Source organism: Hylaeus anthracinus, unplaced genomic scaffold (assembly GCF_026225885.1).
Source record: "Hylaeus anthracinus isolate JK02 unplaced genomic scaffold, UHH_iyHylAnth1.0_haploid 12002, whole genome shotgun sequence".
In the NCBI taxonomy this organism is placed as follows: domain Eukaryota; kingdom Metazoa; phylum Arthropoda; class Insecta; order Hymenoptera; family Colletidae; genus Hylaeus; species Hylaeus anthracinus.
The window spans coordinates 3,124,728-3,140,610 of NW_026534349.1; the positions used below are offsets into that span (position 1 = coordinate 3,124,728).

The 15,883-nt window shown below is 41.8% G+C and overlaps 1 protein-coding gene and 1 long non-coding RNA gene across 4 annotated transcripts in view; one reads left to right on the forward strand and one right to left on the reverse strand.

The window, feature by feature from the left end:
* Positions 1-15,883, forward strand: part of LOC128891549 (uncharacterized) — a 150,952-nt gene that overhangs the window by 13,588 nt on the left and 121,481 nt on the right. The window lies entirely within an intron of this gene.
* The window catches only part of LOC128891530 (PH domain leucine-rich repeat-containing protein phosphatase 2), an 83,800-nt gene that overhangs the window by 9,438 nt on the left and 58,479 nt on the right, over positions 1-15,883 (reverse strand). For all 3 annotated transcript variants that reach the window (XM_054151076.1, XM_054151077.1, XM_054151075.1), the window contains exons 6-7: positions 3,608-3,765; positions 3,241-3,387 (exon numbers count right to left, since the gene is read on the reverse strand). In XM_054151076.1, the coding sequence (XP_054007051.1) occupies positions 3,241-3,387; positions 3,608-3,765 (305 nt within the window). The remainder of the gene's footprint in view (positions 1-3,240; positions 3,388-3,607; positions 3,766-15,883) is intronic.

Sequence of the window (15,883 nt, forward strand, 5' to 3'; positions counted from 1 at the left end):
ACGAGATGTCGGTGTTCCGGATCGACGTGCCAGAAGTTGGCTGGCATTATTCATTATTTGTAAGAAGTACCGTTCGTTCGTTCACTTTCGAATAACCGAGGCATTAAGAATGCACCGCGTTTGGAGATTCTTCTTTCGACAAAGAAATTGAAACATTTTTAGCGAACGAGTGATCTTTCTCTTATAAATAATGAAACAGCTCGGTCGCGTCGAGTAGGAAGCGGTCTGCCACAAAAAAAAAAAAAAAAAAAAAAAAAACAATGTTCCTCGTTTCAGGATTTTCGTAGCAGTATACTTGCGTATAATTTTCTACAACTGCGTTCAATTTAATCTTAACGATCCTACTGTTAACAGCAATTAAATTCAATCTTTCGTGTGTTCCAAGCAAAAGAAAGTCGGTTATTTGAGGCGCGTTTCGGTTGTGATTCGAAGATTATCCGATTTCTTATCGAATAATTTCAGTGGTATGCAATCAGCATTGGCAATTACTGTGGCCAGGGCCAATTTCTTTCCTTGTTAACGAGGAATATCCACATATCAAATTTTTCATGAATAGTTCAAGATTACTTTCAATCATATCGAGCGATATTCACTCTCTATACTCCCCGTAGTATTCGAATATTTCACCCTTATTGCCACTTTCAGTTCCCCCGCGCTGTATAATATACGTACGATGCGATTGCACGTGACGGGAGAGAAAAAAAAATACTATAAACGCAAAGTCAGGCGAGGGAGTTGCAGTACCTTCGTCCTTAATTAATGGGCGCGTGCGCGTAACGAAGGTAAAACGTAACGTGAAATTTCCACAACGCGAGCAACGTAATCGCGTTAATCCCTTCCGTCACCTATTTTCTAAATCCATTCGACCCACGCGTTCCCCATTCGATCTCCTTTCTCCTACTAAATCGAATACACTCCCGCGAGCTGAATGGTAACTTACAAACATCTTAACTCAAACAAATTCAATTTTCTCCAACGAAAGCATCGTTCCCTCCCGAGAGCTTGAATTACGACAACGTTCTCGCTGGTACGCCACATATTCGCGGACTCCTTTCTTCAAGGTATCATTGCGACGAAGCTCCCGCAGCTGGGACGCCCGGAGTAACTCATCTTCTCAAAATAATACCTGACATTTGTAACGCGACCCGTCCCGAGGAGAATCATTTCTAGTCCGAGCTTAAGCAGCGACTGCAACTGATTGCGAAAGAATCAGGTCTCTCCTATCGATCACTCTGAAGTTCAGAGTCTGAACGTGCAAGCTTCTGCAGAATGTAGAGCGATTTTTATTAACGAAATATCATCTGAAAGAGTCCCGCACGGTGCAAATAATCGGTAAACGAAACGAAGGAATAAGTAGAAGTGATACCAACGTAAAAGTGCTTCTATTACATCCACTATGGTGGAAGAAGGTTCTCCGGAGCAACGTTAGAGTAACACGCCGTTCGGACTAACAGGTGGTCGTAACGAACGTAACGTAAAAGTGTTTCTATTATACTTATCACGGTGGAAAGGAGCAAGGAGGGAGCGTAATACGAATCAGAGCTCGCACGAAAACGTTTCTATTACGCTGAAAACAATTCCAGAGACCTTCGTCTACAAGCTTCATGCAGAAATAATCCAATTGGCTGATCCAAAGTTCCATCGTTTTCAAAAGATCGCGATTCGTGCCCCACAGACCCGGAGGAAGGTGGTCGAGCCACGCGTTAATTAAATAGGCGAAGAGGTGCAGAGGTTGCGTAAAGCTTCTCGAAAACTGCTTTCCACCGAGCGGAAACGGGGATGCCGTAGCCCTGCATAAGGAGGAACTACGGACGTGAGCACGAGCCCACCGATACACGGACGTCTGTTACGCGTCGAACACACGCGTCCACGGGAAAAGAAATCACGAATGAAAGACGCATACAACGGCTAGTGCAAAGCCTCGAGTCGACTCGCCGCTCACCGGTAGAATGGAGTTGAGCAACACGCCTGGCAGAAGTCATGCATCGGGGCGCAGTGGCGCGTAAACGACGAAGGAAGAGGAGCCTAACCGCGAATTAATGCGAAACTTTCCAATAATCGCGATGCTCCCTGGGTTTTCTTACTCGTAGAGCCCGCGCCAGACCTGCCCCGTGTAAACATGCACGCAAGAACTCGTATATAATCATTTTTATGTAATTACGAAATATCAAGCATTCACTGGTCTATCGTGCTGGAAATAACCGAAGAGACAGGATCAGAACTACGAATTGTACGATAGGGTTTCACTGAGACAGGATTCGGATGGGCCAGTCCAAGTGACTAGTACTCGTATATACTAATTTTTATAATTACGAAATATCAAGCATTCACTGGTCTATCATGCTGGAAATAACCGAAGAGACAGGATCAGAAATACGAATTGTACGATAGGGTTTCACCGAGACAGGATTTGTGTGGGCCAGTCCAAGTGACCCCGAGACAAGGATCAACGATTCGCCAAAGCTCGAAGACGTTCGACTATCGGTGTCGATTCCTGTTCCACGGCCAATTGTCCATGGGATAGACGATTTATCACAATTAGCGCATCGTCGACTGGGTAAGGGCGTTGCGGATGCAAGGAAATCGACGAATAATATATCCAGCACGGCGGTTCGTTCGATTAATTAACGGGTAACTTTCTATTATCTCGCGGAGCGGAAGTACCACTGATTTATCGGTGATTCGGCGACGCGATAAACTCAGATTACCTGTGGAAATTGAACTGCACCCTACAGTATCAGCGAACAAACTGTTGGAATCGTGCACCGTTCAGCGATCAGAAAAGCAGCGGTTTTTCGTGTAACGATAAGACGATAATAGCGAAATCGATGCTTATTTACTAACGTTGACACTAAATCTCATTTATTTGTAACTGTTTCAACAGAAATGGGACAAGTGACTAGTTCTAAAGACGCTTCTTCAATTAAATGCAAAAATATTTTGTTTGACAACCCTTCGCTGTTTCTTTTCTATTTGAATTACGTAACGTTGACGATGAATTGTGATATTACATATAGATTAAAACCATCGAACTCGTGAAATATCACACGAGAAATATTATACTGGATCGAATAATGCGCGAAACGATCGTATATAATGCATACAACTTATATATTGCATACAAGAACCGTGACAAGTTTAGTGTTAAATGAGATACTTTCGCGTATTTTTTTCTTTCCAACGCCGTAGTTGGAGGACACGGTTCGTCGATCGAAATCTGATAAAATTCACTTTACGTACTTGATAAGCTGGCTTATGTCAGACGGGACCCTGTCGATTTTGTTGTCCGAAAGATTGAGGTAGGTAAGTCCCCTGAGCTCCAGCAATTCTCGTGGAATTTTCAGCAGTTCGTTGCCATCCACGTGAAGAACGTGCAGTTTAGGGAACCTTCGTTAAAAGAAATCCACCGTTAAAGGAGTTGTAGCAGTAACAGTTTCAATAATAAAACTGTGCGACGAAAAGTTGTCAGAATTATTCTTAGAATTATTCTTAGACTTATGTTTCTTATTTACTAAAGTGTGGAGCAGATTTTTGTATCTTCTGCTGTTACACTCTTGGAATTATTTTTGGAAACGAACGATTTCAAACTTTATCTTTAACACCGTACCTGTGCAGAAGCGTCAGATTGTTGTTGGTGTTTGTAAGTTGATTTTGGCTCAACACCAGCTCCTCTATGGCGGGGAACGCTACAGCGCTGTCGGGAATTCTTGACAGTCCCCCGTTGCTGAGATCCAGCTGCTTCGGGCACGACGACAAGTGTATAGCCTGCGATAACGCGAAATGCATTTTCAGTGCAACGAAAGCGAATGGGATTAACTTATGCCGGCAGGTCTCTTGAAAATAGTTTCTCTGCCGCGTCGTCTCTATCTTATCGAAACGCAGTAATAGTTTACAATTTCAATTTTCAAGTGATAGAATTTTGGTTTTTGTCGGAATTTGAGACGTAGCTATTACCTCGAACTCCAAAGAGTCCGTATCGATGGTGTCTCTGTCGAAGTCACGTTCCTCCATGATGGCGATCAAATCTCCGATCTGTACCATCTTTCAAATATACACGCAAGTTTCGCGCTTCGAACGAGTTCGACGTTTCGCGTTAACCAATCGTCTCGTGGAAACTACACTTGGGTTCAATCGTGCTTCATCCCACTTTTTAACTTCGCCGAATACGGAAACTTTCGCTGCACTGATTCGTTTGGTAAATCACTTGCTAGCTTATGGAAACCGCTCTTCGATGCCACAGTTGCCACTGGATGTTTTGTAGAAATTTCACCGGAGGACTAACAAAATTAATTCTAAAAGTAAAGTATCGAAGGAAACGAATTTGAGTGAATTTAATTACGTAGCTTTCAATGGTCGAAGTAATATTTAATTCCAGCAGAAGTTTTCAAGAATGTTTGTCTGGCAGACAAAACGTGTTCAGCGGTAGAGATATGAAAATCGTAATAAAATATCGACTGTTTAGATATAGATTTAATAATCGTGGGAACGACAGAGTGAAGACATTTTACGAGGCTTTACGTAGCACGCGAGTACAGCCATAAGTTTGCCAGTTTCCTTGTCGGAACTGATAGTCGTGGAAAGTTTCACGAAATTGTGGAATAGCCGTTCGTAAGCACGAATTGCGCGCGATCGATGATAAATGCGGCACTCGTAATATGCATCTCGCGAAAATGCAGCTGTACTCTGCATTGGACAAACTCTCCTTCCTACGGCGTCCAATTATTAATCAGCATCGTATCAAAAAAAGAAATTAATTAAAGTGACGTAGCTCCAAAAGATGAGTGAACTAAAAAAATTTTAATTAAAGTTAGAACGTAACAAAAAAAAAAAAAAGAAATAATATGTTATCGAGGACAAAAATGGTACTTCAACGAGCAAGGCACTTGATCGCTCGCTGGCGAGAACTTGCGTTCGTATATTTCGCAATTGCGACAAAGACTTGAAAAATTTCGTTATGTTTGATAACCCCATCGCTGTTTTTTTTTTTCTATTTGACTTACGCAACGTTGACGATGAATTTTGATTTTATATATAGATTGAATTAAAAACCATCGAACTCGTGAAATATCACACGAGAAATATTTTCATTTAACTTCGTCCTTGAGATTATTTTATTCACTGTAATGGCTGTTATAAATCGATATAAACGCATGGCACGGTACACGTATTCAAGTTAATAATTTAGTTATAAATTTAGAAACAGCGCGACGAAATTATGTCGAAAATGAATGGTTCGTTGCGAACTCGTTTAAACATCCGTACGTCGCGTCGGTACGCGAGCCATCGAAATCGTGCGCAAAGTACGACGAAATTGCTAGCGGGAAATTATTATAATGTTCCTCCGCTAGCGTGTTAATGAACCGATGGATCGTTAAATATCTGCCAGTGATGTGAAAATTCCGTGCAGGTTCCAACAAAAAATATTCATCAATATTCATAGGGGTTCGCATTTAGTTGCAATAATCTTTCTACAAATTATACTTTTTAATATAGCGAAACGCGTTGGAGCTCAATGAAAAACATTGATCAGGTTTTCGCAAATAAAATGAATTTAAACAATGACGCGTATTCTATTTCATAATACGTATTTCGTTTTATCATTACACGTGTCGTTGTAATTCATTCGATATAAAATACATGTACTTATAAAATGAAATGCATATTAAGACATAGAATGCACGATATTGTCTATTATTGTTTCAAAATAAAATAAATGTAATTGACTTTCAAATGCATCTAGTTAAAAAACCCAGATAGTCCCAAAACACTGCGATCGAACGTTTCATGCGTCGTTAATCGGATATCGATCATGCTTTCAGCCTGCTTCGCAAATTATCTTCAGCGACCGTCGCCAAAGGAGCTTCCTCGCGCAATTTTCAGGTTTTAGCGCGCATGTCTCGGTATTTTCGTGAAGGTTGTCACGCGAAAAAGTAAAATGCGAGATGGCACACGTATCGGCTCGTTGACACACGTCCGCGACGCCGTGAAAACGAGAAGGAAACGAGGCAAAACGACGTTCCCACCTAACGGACGCGTTTCGTGTGCTGCACGCCGTGACACCAGCAGAAAAAAAAAAAAAAGAAAGACAAAGGAGAAGTAGAAGACAAGCTTCGTTTCGTTTATCGACAGGGGCTAACGAGAGAAGTAACTTTTTCTGATAACGTTAGAAAAGTTTCAAGCATCTGGACTGCACCATAAAATGACATAAACAATTTCCTATGACTCAGGACAAATATTTGAAATTCTTAGAACAGTTAAAAAAAAAATAGTACAGTAGGATTAGTATTAACACGTCGATTGCCAAACGAATATTCTTGAAAATTTCTGCTAAGAGAAAATATTATTTAGATCACTGGAAATTATATAATCCATCATTTACTGTGGCGTTTATTTTTGTAACTGCGTAAAAATTCACGAATTTCGATATACGATTTTCGGAATGAATTTTTTAAATTCCTCAGTGGAAAGCACTGTCTGCATAAGTTATCGGACATCTGTTGTTTTAGAATTTCATATTTGTCAAGTATCCTCGTTAAAATTTTCATCGTTCAATTTCAATTCTATGATTTAGAACGTCGTCTCCCGGGGAGTGCTCGTCTTGTGCAATAAATTTCATTAATGGAGAAACGGGGTTGTTTTTCAGCAGTTTTTCTTCGTTGATATTGCTCCCGCGAGGACGCCGCGTAATGAAATACGTTTTGAATAATTCGTTTCGAGTGGCATTGCGAGGGAGTGGCGAACTTTTTATCGCGTCACGGGTCTGTGGCGTCTGGGATCAGTTGCTCTGCTTATCACACGGATCGATTAATTTTCTTGAAAATTCCCACGACAACCAGCGGTTCTATTAGCTCGAGCGATAAATTGGGTGACTTGTCGCTACTAGCTCGCGGATCTATACGCAAAATAAAATTATTTTACTCTGGTAATATTACAATACGAACTTTACTTTCGATATTTTTTTTTTTATATTATCCCATACCGCGTTTGTAGTTTCTTGCGTATTCAAGTTTCTTACGAAAGCATGAAAATTTGCAGTTCAGTCGTAACGTTTCAAAATGTTGCTTGTATCAACACCGAGTAAATGGAGCCTGATACCATATTTACTCATAGTTCTCGCTTAATACCCCATTCAACACATTTATCTCATAATTTCCACGTTTAACTTGTCTCCGGGATACAGATATACAGTCGCATCCGTTGACTCTGCGGATCTACCGTTGGGAGGGAACAGCATCTTCGTTCGTCGAAGCGTTTCGCATTCGGCGAGCAAACGCCTAGTATGTTCGCCTTGGTAAATACCGAGCCGAAGATAAGAATCTCTGCAACGAGCTGTCTGCGAAATTAGAGAGAGTCCGTCGAGGGCCGGGGGCAAGAAAGTGATCAAGGGAAACAACCCCCGCCGCTCCATCCCCCTTGGTGATTATAGTTATCTCCGTTTCGGCTACGTATTACGGTTATTGTTCCCCATTACTAATCAAATTAATGCGGCGCGCGCGCGTTCTTGGCGCTCACGAAATTATGCAACGATAAAGTGCATTCGACCAAGGATTTCATAAACGAACTAGCCAGAAGTAACGGGGCACGTTCGTTACGACGCAACGCCATCGTTTTCGAGTACAACGCCTCTAAAAAGTTGTGATTCCGGAGCTTAGAAGTTTAGATAAAATATTTCAAATGCTGACGAAAAATGTTGCTCTTTCTCCATTGATTCATTCAATCAACACCTAAATACGAATAAATTTGAAATTGAAATATTCGAAGAAATTCGATGTATTATTATTAAGGTAAAATAATCCAAAAAGATTTCGTCTTTTAATATTCAAATAAAAATGTATTTGAACGTAATTAAATGAATACAACGAATATAGGAATGAAAGGGAACATGATGATATCAAAAATACTGTTATTGTCTTATTAATAATAACAACGACTATGTTAGTTTAGAGCAATTTTGTCTATACCTTCGATACAGAATTATAGGGAAATTACAAACAGCCAAACATCGAGTTTCGCAATTAATTTTATCCTGTACAGCGACAGGTATTTAAAATACCTGGAATATTTAACCCGTAAATTTTTCCCAGTTCCGCGTATTTGTTTGCATATAGCGGTTAAGCCGCAGCTTTTGAGCGGCGGTGTATAATAGATAGTCGCGTGCACGTCTGCCGGGTAATTAGCGGTCGCTAATTAAGTATACTTTAACGCGTCTGCGGAGATTCTCGTCACGAATATTCGAGCGGCTCGGCTCGATGAAAAGGATACCGCTCGCCCAGACGAATCCTCCTTCCTCTTTTTATTTTATCATTTTAGTCCGGGGGTGCTTTTAAACCGAACTCGCTGTTTCATTTATACGGGTCTGTCTCCGCCCCGACATTACAGCCCCAAACATTTCCCGCATGTTTTATTCCCGGCGAAACTTTTTCAATTGGAAGTTGCGCGGCTCTGAACGGTTCATAGTTTCACCGATATTTTATTGCTGAAACGGACTTACAGTTTCTGGCCGTAACGTTGTCTCCTCTCATCAACATTTACGAAGCAATTTATTTCGTTTGTTTAGCCGTTGAATTATTTAAACATACAGTGACGAATACGTTGTCGGATCGAGGATTGCTCATCGTAGGAGTGTCATAATTATCGAGGAATTTATTTTGATTATCTAGAAGTTGTAGGCTTTACATATTCTCGTATGTGTAATACGAATTATTGGATAGTAGTCATTATCAAAACGATTGTTCGTCGCGGGAAACAATTTCTGTCTATTTATCCGTATTCTGTTTAGAAACGGTTCGGTGTCGCGCGAATATCATGATGAATAGAATACAGCATACGCTCTCGCGTGCGGGGACGCGATACCGAGTAGTTTCTGGATACGAGAACATTATTCACGTCTGTCGACGATCGATCAAATCATTATTCACGCTGGCGTGACACCGTTGGCACGCTATTTATTCCTTCCTAATATGGGGATGATGCTTTCAGCCTCTGTACCATGGCGAACACTTTGAAAACGTTTTTAGCGTATTTACTGGCGAACAACCAGGGCATCGTTTGTTATCTATGCCGTTACTGGGTCGCGTCTGACCCGAGACGAGCCCAAAGGACTCTAACCTTGCAGAATAAATTTTATAAACATTCTGTCTACATTCTACCACCTCGATCATCGCTGCTACAGTTTAGGCGAACACTCTTGGCACAATTTCACACCGCGACCTCCTTTCCCAAACAACGAACCACCTCCGAGCCAATCATCGCGATTTTAACCGCGGCTGTCGACGACGCGTCGTTCGGCGTGGACCGAATTTTGCAACATTGTCGAAACACAGTTTCCGTCGCCGCGAAAGCGTTCCACTCGGTATTTCAACGTCTTTGAACACGTCCGCGAACAGTCGCCGGATGCGAGGCATTATTCATGACTGGCGACGGGATCGTCACTGAAGGAGCCGGCGAGTTTGTCGCGTGTCTCGGCGGCACGTAGACCGGAAGAACACGCTCAGCTGGCCACCATTCGCGCAACCTGTCCGGTGCCATTTCGTCGGGGACAACAATTTCAACCATTTTAACAGACGCACTCGGTGAAAACGGTACCTTTAGTACGACGTCCCGTGCGTTACTCTTCTTGGAGGACTGGGTTATGCCGGTACATTAGGGCTCTCTTCAGATCTTGCAAGGAAGGTAGTGTCAACACTTACGGGATCCTATTTTGGTTTACTTAGTCGGCTTGCGTAGGTTCTATTCTTGGAGTAAAATCCTATGGCTATTGAATAGTTCCTAGTGGAACGGTTTCTTACTCTTCAGCTTCTCAATTCCTGGAGGACTGGCTCTTGAAAATATATTTTATCTCTTTCCTATTGTACTCCTCTCTTGGTACAGAGTCCTATTGTAAAATTTCTACTCGTGTGCTGCTTTATGCTTCAGCTTCTTTATTCTTGGAGGACTGGCTTGTGTTTGTTTCGTCGTTGTATAAGAGTACGTAATTTATTTTATATGAATTATTGCACCTACTGGTCCAGTTTTATTTGCTTACAAATCGTCAGTCTTGCACACGTGCTTCCTTCCATGTCACATTTAAATTATTTTACATCAATTCTTAGTTAACATTCTCTACTGCAGCTATAATCAAACGTAGCTACAGCTCCCGAGGTCAATGACCGACTTATGCCAATACGTGCCTCCTTCATCTTCCACTTTTTGATGACTTCTTATGACTCTTTGGTGTCATATAAAAGTCTTTACCTTTCTCGATAGGTCGTATAATCATTGTATAACCCTTGAATAATTTTTAGTAGAGTGTTTCATGTCACCAAACGGTTGTTACATCTCTCCTCCACCTCCCTGCGTCCTCATCGCACCCAATTTTCACGCGTACGTGCCCAACTATCGCGACGATCGTCGACACTGATAAGATCCAACGTGTCCCCTCCCACCTATCCCCCCTTAATTTTCGAGCAAAGCATCGCACAATTTTCGCGATGCGGCCAGGAGACTTCTCTAATGACCAATTTCAGGATCAATTTCGCGCAGTCGTACCGTTGAAATACGCGCGTGACTAACGGTTCGTTTCTGCGCCTCTTCCTCGTTCTTTTATCCTCTTCCGGCTTAATTATGCGAGGCTTCCGACGAGCCCACCTTCCAGACAATTTGAATAAATTTTTTCGCTGGTATAAAATACTTCTCGAAGTCTAAAGCGTGGAAGATGAATTATGCTTTCGGATCTGGTCTAAATAATAATTTATTCGCGACAAAAATGGACGTAGTCTACGTATAAGAGAAAAAACATATATAAAACCTTCAGAGGTAAACCGTCAGAGTAATTGAATGAGCAGCCTGATGGTTCGCTATTTGTCTTCCTATTGTTAATCCCAGCCCCGAACTCGACCCTTCTTCTCTGGCTTTATCGTCCGTGATCGCGGTCCGCAGAGACGGTTCTGATTGCGAAAAATTACCGCAAATTGCGAGTTTAGCATGCCACCTCGCGTATCGTAAAGCTCCTTTAGTGGCTGGCCATCTGTCCTCCGTTTCGTTGCCGCTAATGTTCGGTAAAACGGCGCGGATGGAACAAAAATGGCCCCGCGCATCGTCAAATGCCCGATCCAGTTAGCTCGCAAATGGCGGTTTCATGGTAATGGAGGAAGATTAGCGGTCATCGCCATGCGCATTCTTCCTCTGCCTTTGCCTTCTATTTTCAAACGAGATATTACCTCGCAGACAAGCATTATTATTTAGAGTAATATATGTTCAGATCCAAAACTTGAAATCTACGCTACTCCAAATAATAATGTTGATACCGTTCAACTCTTATAATTTACAAGCTTATTCGGTGTTTATTATTTAGAATAGCATATGTCCAGATCCGAAGCTAAGCTTGAGATCTACGATACTCTAAATTCGAAATAGTAATATCGATGCTATCCGAGACTTCGAGTCAGCTTCAATCATCGTCCATCTACAATTTTCGTCAGCATCGTGTGTCTCTTCTTTGAAAAATCAAGTCGCGTCGATCGGTTCCTAAACCGCGCGAAATGAAACATTTCCGACGCCAGGTTAGCGTGGAATCGCCACCGCAGATATCGGAGGATCCGAAAACGACGGACGATACTGGCAATTTTGCGCATTCGCCGCGCGACCGCCATCAACCTTAGGCACGCGCAACTTCGTTAGGCAACGAGTTCGTCTGGTTTAATTAAACTGCATTCACTGACCCTTACCGACCAGCAGCCAGTTTCGTCGGGAATTTCGACGTTGGTATCGCAAAACATTCGGCGGAATTCGCAGTTGAAACGTAAAATTTCCGCCTCGAACTTCCACGATCCCAGTTTCCGGTTCCTAAGCACCCGCGTCATCGGGTTCTCTCCCAGCTAGCGTCGTCGTTTTGTTCAGCTGGACCATTTGCAATCGTCGTTTCCTCGCAAAGATAAATATTCGAGAATGCAGAACTAAACCAATCACGCAAACTCTTACGAACAATATTTATTATTGTTGAAATAAATCATAAGAAAGGTAAACAACATCGATTATTATTTCTTTGTAGTCTCAGGAAACTTACACTATTTCATAACATTTGTTTGTTCTTCTTTGGCTGCGATAATAAAAATTCGTAGAATCAGTTTTGTACCTTAACGTACGAGCCGAACACACACACGCGCAGGCAAAATTTCTTCGTGCAGTGCAGCGGTAATTGTTTTCTAAATGTTTGTATTTTGCCCATTTCGGGTATAACGTCGAAAGAAATTAATTTTCTTGAATAAATATTTTTGTAAAAATTCCTCCACGTTGCGAAATATTCCAACAAACGTCTCCAACCCCATTTCGTAATCAAGCAACATGTTTACGAAGGAAGCAACTAATTCGTCGAGCGATACTCGCTGTTCGTTTCGGCAACGATAATTCACATGCAATTTTTTCCCCCCGAAACGTTTATAGAGACGTAAATCAAGCGGTGTTCTTCATTATTTATAACAGTATCTCGCCGAATTTTTCTACGCCACGGTACCCGTGAAATATTTCGGCTTCGGAGGCAAATTTTATTTGTTCAGCGGAGCCTGCGCCGCAGATTAATGTTCTTCGATAATTTAACGTCTGAATCGCCACGCCGAAAACGCGTTTCACTGGATGCGAAAGTTTCTTCAGGGAGACGGGAAATCTGTTTTGAATTATGAATTTCGAATGAATGAAAATTTATATAATTTGTTCGAGCATTTCCACCGTGTTGCCTGTGTCTTTCTTTATTTACGTAAATAAAATTTTACGGAAGTGTAGCAGTAATGGTAACCTGCATGTTTGTTTTTCATCTCTCGGGCGACATAGTCATATTCATTTAGTTTTTTGGTCTCGACCATTCATTCCGCAAGTGCCTATCCCATTGTCAGAGCATTGCCATTGGTCCATGGCGGGCGATAAGCGTCGTTTCTTTCTTCCGCTCGGACCGTCGTGTTCCATACCCCGTTTTTTCGTCGAACGGACACAATCGGACTCGCGAGCTTACGGTCCCCTCAGGCGAGATTAACTCGGTGAAATCCGACGAAAAATGAGAAAGTTGAAAGAGCGATGCGTTCTATCATTTCTAGCCTTATTATCGGAGAGTGCATCCGCGTGGCCGAGAACTGTTCCAAGCATTTATTCGTGTAAACTTTGGAAATATCTTTGGTAAACGTCGTCGACTAATTCTACGTGGAATTAATTTTAAACATAAAAACTGAAAGGCTTCTTTATTTTCCAGTCGATCGAACGAATAGTTTCGACGGAATGTTACCATTTGTCTGAAAAAGTTATCTCGAACGAATCCATTCGAGCGTGAATTCATAGAGGGAAAACGAATAATATCAGCAACGGAATTTAGTGCGAGCTTGAACGAATTTGTTTTCGGTTTGAAGGAACTCGGTGTCGTTCCCGTGCCACTGCTCTCATTAGCTCGAGTACATTCATCGGCATGGGAAAAATTAATTAGAACGCGAAGCGAAAATTGTCAACGATTCGAATTATTAAACGTTCAACTGAAATTTATTCGGCTGGACTCGATGTAAATTTGATTGGAATTCGGTGGACGTTAAATGCTCGGTATAAATAAGCGTTCGGTGTAACAGAACAATTTCCAATCGATGAAATTAATGAACGATTTAAACCAGGCAAAACTCGAACTCGATCCACGCGTAATGCCGTTCCAGCGATTTCCGAACGCCATGTACTAGAAATAGAGAGTACATTCTGAGATACACTAATCTCGTTGCTAAGGTTCATTAAGATTCTCGTTCATACACGACAAGCTCGCGCTACGTGTCTCTCTATGCATCCAAAACCCCTTGTGCATTTCAAGAATCTCTCCAGACATGTACTCGCGCGATGAGAACGAGACAGCTATTAATTACTATAAACAGAGATGCTCGTAACCAAGCGCAAAATTCAGTAAAATACAGATATTACGTTTTACCGGTTAATTGTCTTCTTTGTATTAATTAGCAATTTGCAGGGAAATTCTAAACGGGACGCTACTTGGTTTGTAGAGCACGAGGGAAAAAGAGAGTTTCGAGATGCTGGCATTGACAAGACGTTTATGAACGTCACATATTGAATCAGACTTTGGCTGCTTTTATAATTTCATCGCAGGTAAGCAGAGGCTTAGCTCTGCGATAAACGAAAATTAAGGAGGTATAGATGGAACAGATACTCTGTCTAGTGTCGAGTCTTTGAACGATGTTTATCGAAGAAAAAGGACGAAGAAGAATTCTTAATTATATTTAAGCCTCGGCAGAGGGCTAAAGGTACTACTTGAGATAAAAAAAAAGGAAGAGAAAGAATGTAGAAAAATTCTCAATTATATTTAAGGCTTAGTAGACGGCTGAAGATATTACTTAAGCTGTACACAAATTTTTACCGTTAATCAGCAAAACAGGGTAAATTTCTTGCTAAGTACTTGGTCCACGAAACAAAATCTTTTCCTTCGCTTCGACTTGATGCAAGTAAATTCAAAAGAATTTCTTTGCATCACCAGAATCGAGCCTAGTTTTCGTCTCTCTTCAGGGGGAGCACTGCTCAGCTACTTAAAGCCCTGTGATTTGGCCTAATTCCCGTCGTGGTAAACAGAAGCGTTCTTACCTAGGAAGGGAAGTTCGTTTTCGTTTCGCGATGCGTGTCGAGTTGCAGCCGGAAAAACGCGTCTGGGTCCACGCTGGGCTCGTAACAAACGGGCGCAACCTAGTTGCGTATTGCTTGTTCTAGTACTTGTTCGAACAACTGGAGATTGGATCGACACGCTTCGCTCAGCGTGAAATGCAAACGGGAGAATATAAAACAACGCAGCGATGCGATATGCTTCTGGCAAACCGAAAAAAAGCAGCCGAAATGAGAGAGGGGGTAATACCAGACCGCGAATAATAGCCACGAAAATTCTGCAACACCGCCGAAAGCTGGCACTATAACTCTCGGTGAAAATGTGGTTTCGTCGTTTTACCGAATCACGCGAAAAGGAGTCGTATGAACGCGCGAGACGTGTCCTTTCGCGTATTCAGCTGATGCGAACCGTGTTAGGATGTTGGAAAGAGGACGAACGCTTGTAATGCGATGCAGCCGGTAATGTGCAGTTAGCGGGTGGTACGAGTGTTCGGAATCGTTATGGCCCAGGGAAATTTGTAGTTATAGCAGGATCTGAGATATGTGAACTCCGCTGGGTGGTTCGAGAAACTTCATCGAATTCGTGCGCACGGTTGGTTGGGCAACTGTGCTACAGGGAACGGCGACGGGGTTGTATCGTTCGTAAATATAGGCTGCGTGAGTTCTAGGCTTGTGTTTAGGCACTCTTTACGTGGATCTCCCTAGATTTGCTCGGCTAAGTTTGAGGAGAAGGTGATTCGTCTTCCTTATTAGAAGGAGCTTCGATACACATCTTTCAGGAGCTGAGTTGCTTATTAGACTGATACATCGACTATCTCGTCACGTTGATAACATTAGTCGTCGCCATTTTTCAGTGATACATACAATTACACTCTGGTCGCATTTCGCAAATGCTTACAGTGCAGATATAACATGTATATTTGGTGATGTATAGACTGCGGATCGTTATGCAAAATAAAATGGCCGTGGGAAATTTGTAGTCATAGCAGGATCTGAGATATGTGGACTCTTTTCATGTATATATATAAGTGTGTATTATCTTCTAGATAGTATAACATGCACTTTACATCGTCGATATAAATTGTCGAAATATATGTTATATTTTCAATTCTTTATCTGAATCCATAAAAAACATGACATCCGCAGTCTAATAATGCCTAAACGCGTCACTAAATAAAATTTCAGTGCAGATTTACATTTCTTACGAACAATCACAGAAAAATGAAGACAATCGGTCCATCATCAGAGAGAAAGGCCTCTATCGGAGCCACGACAAGAG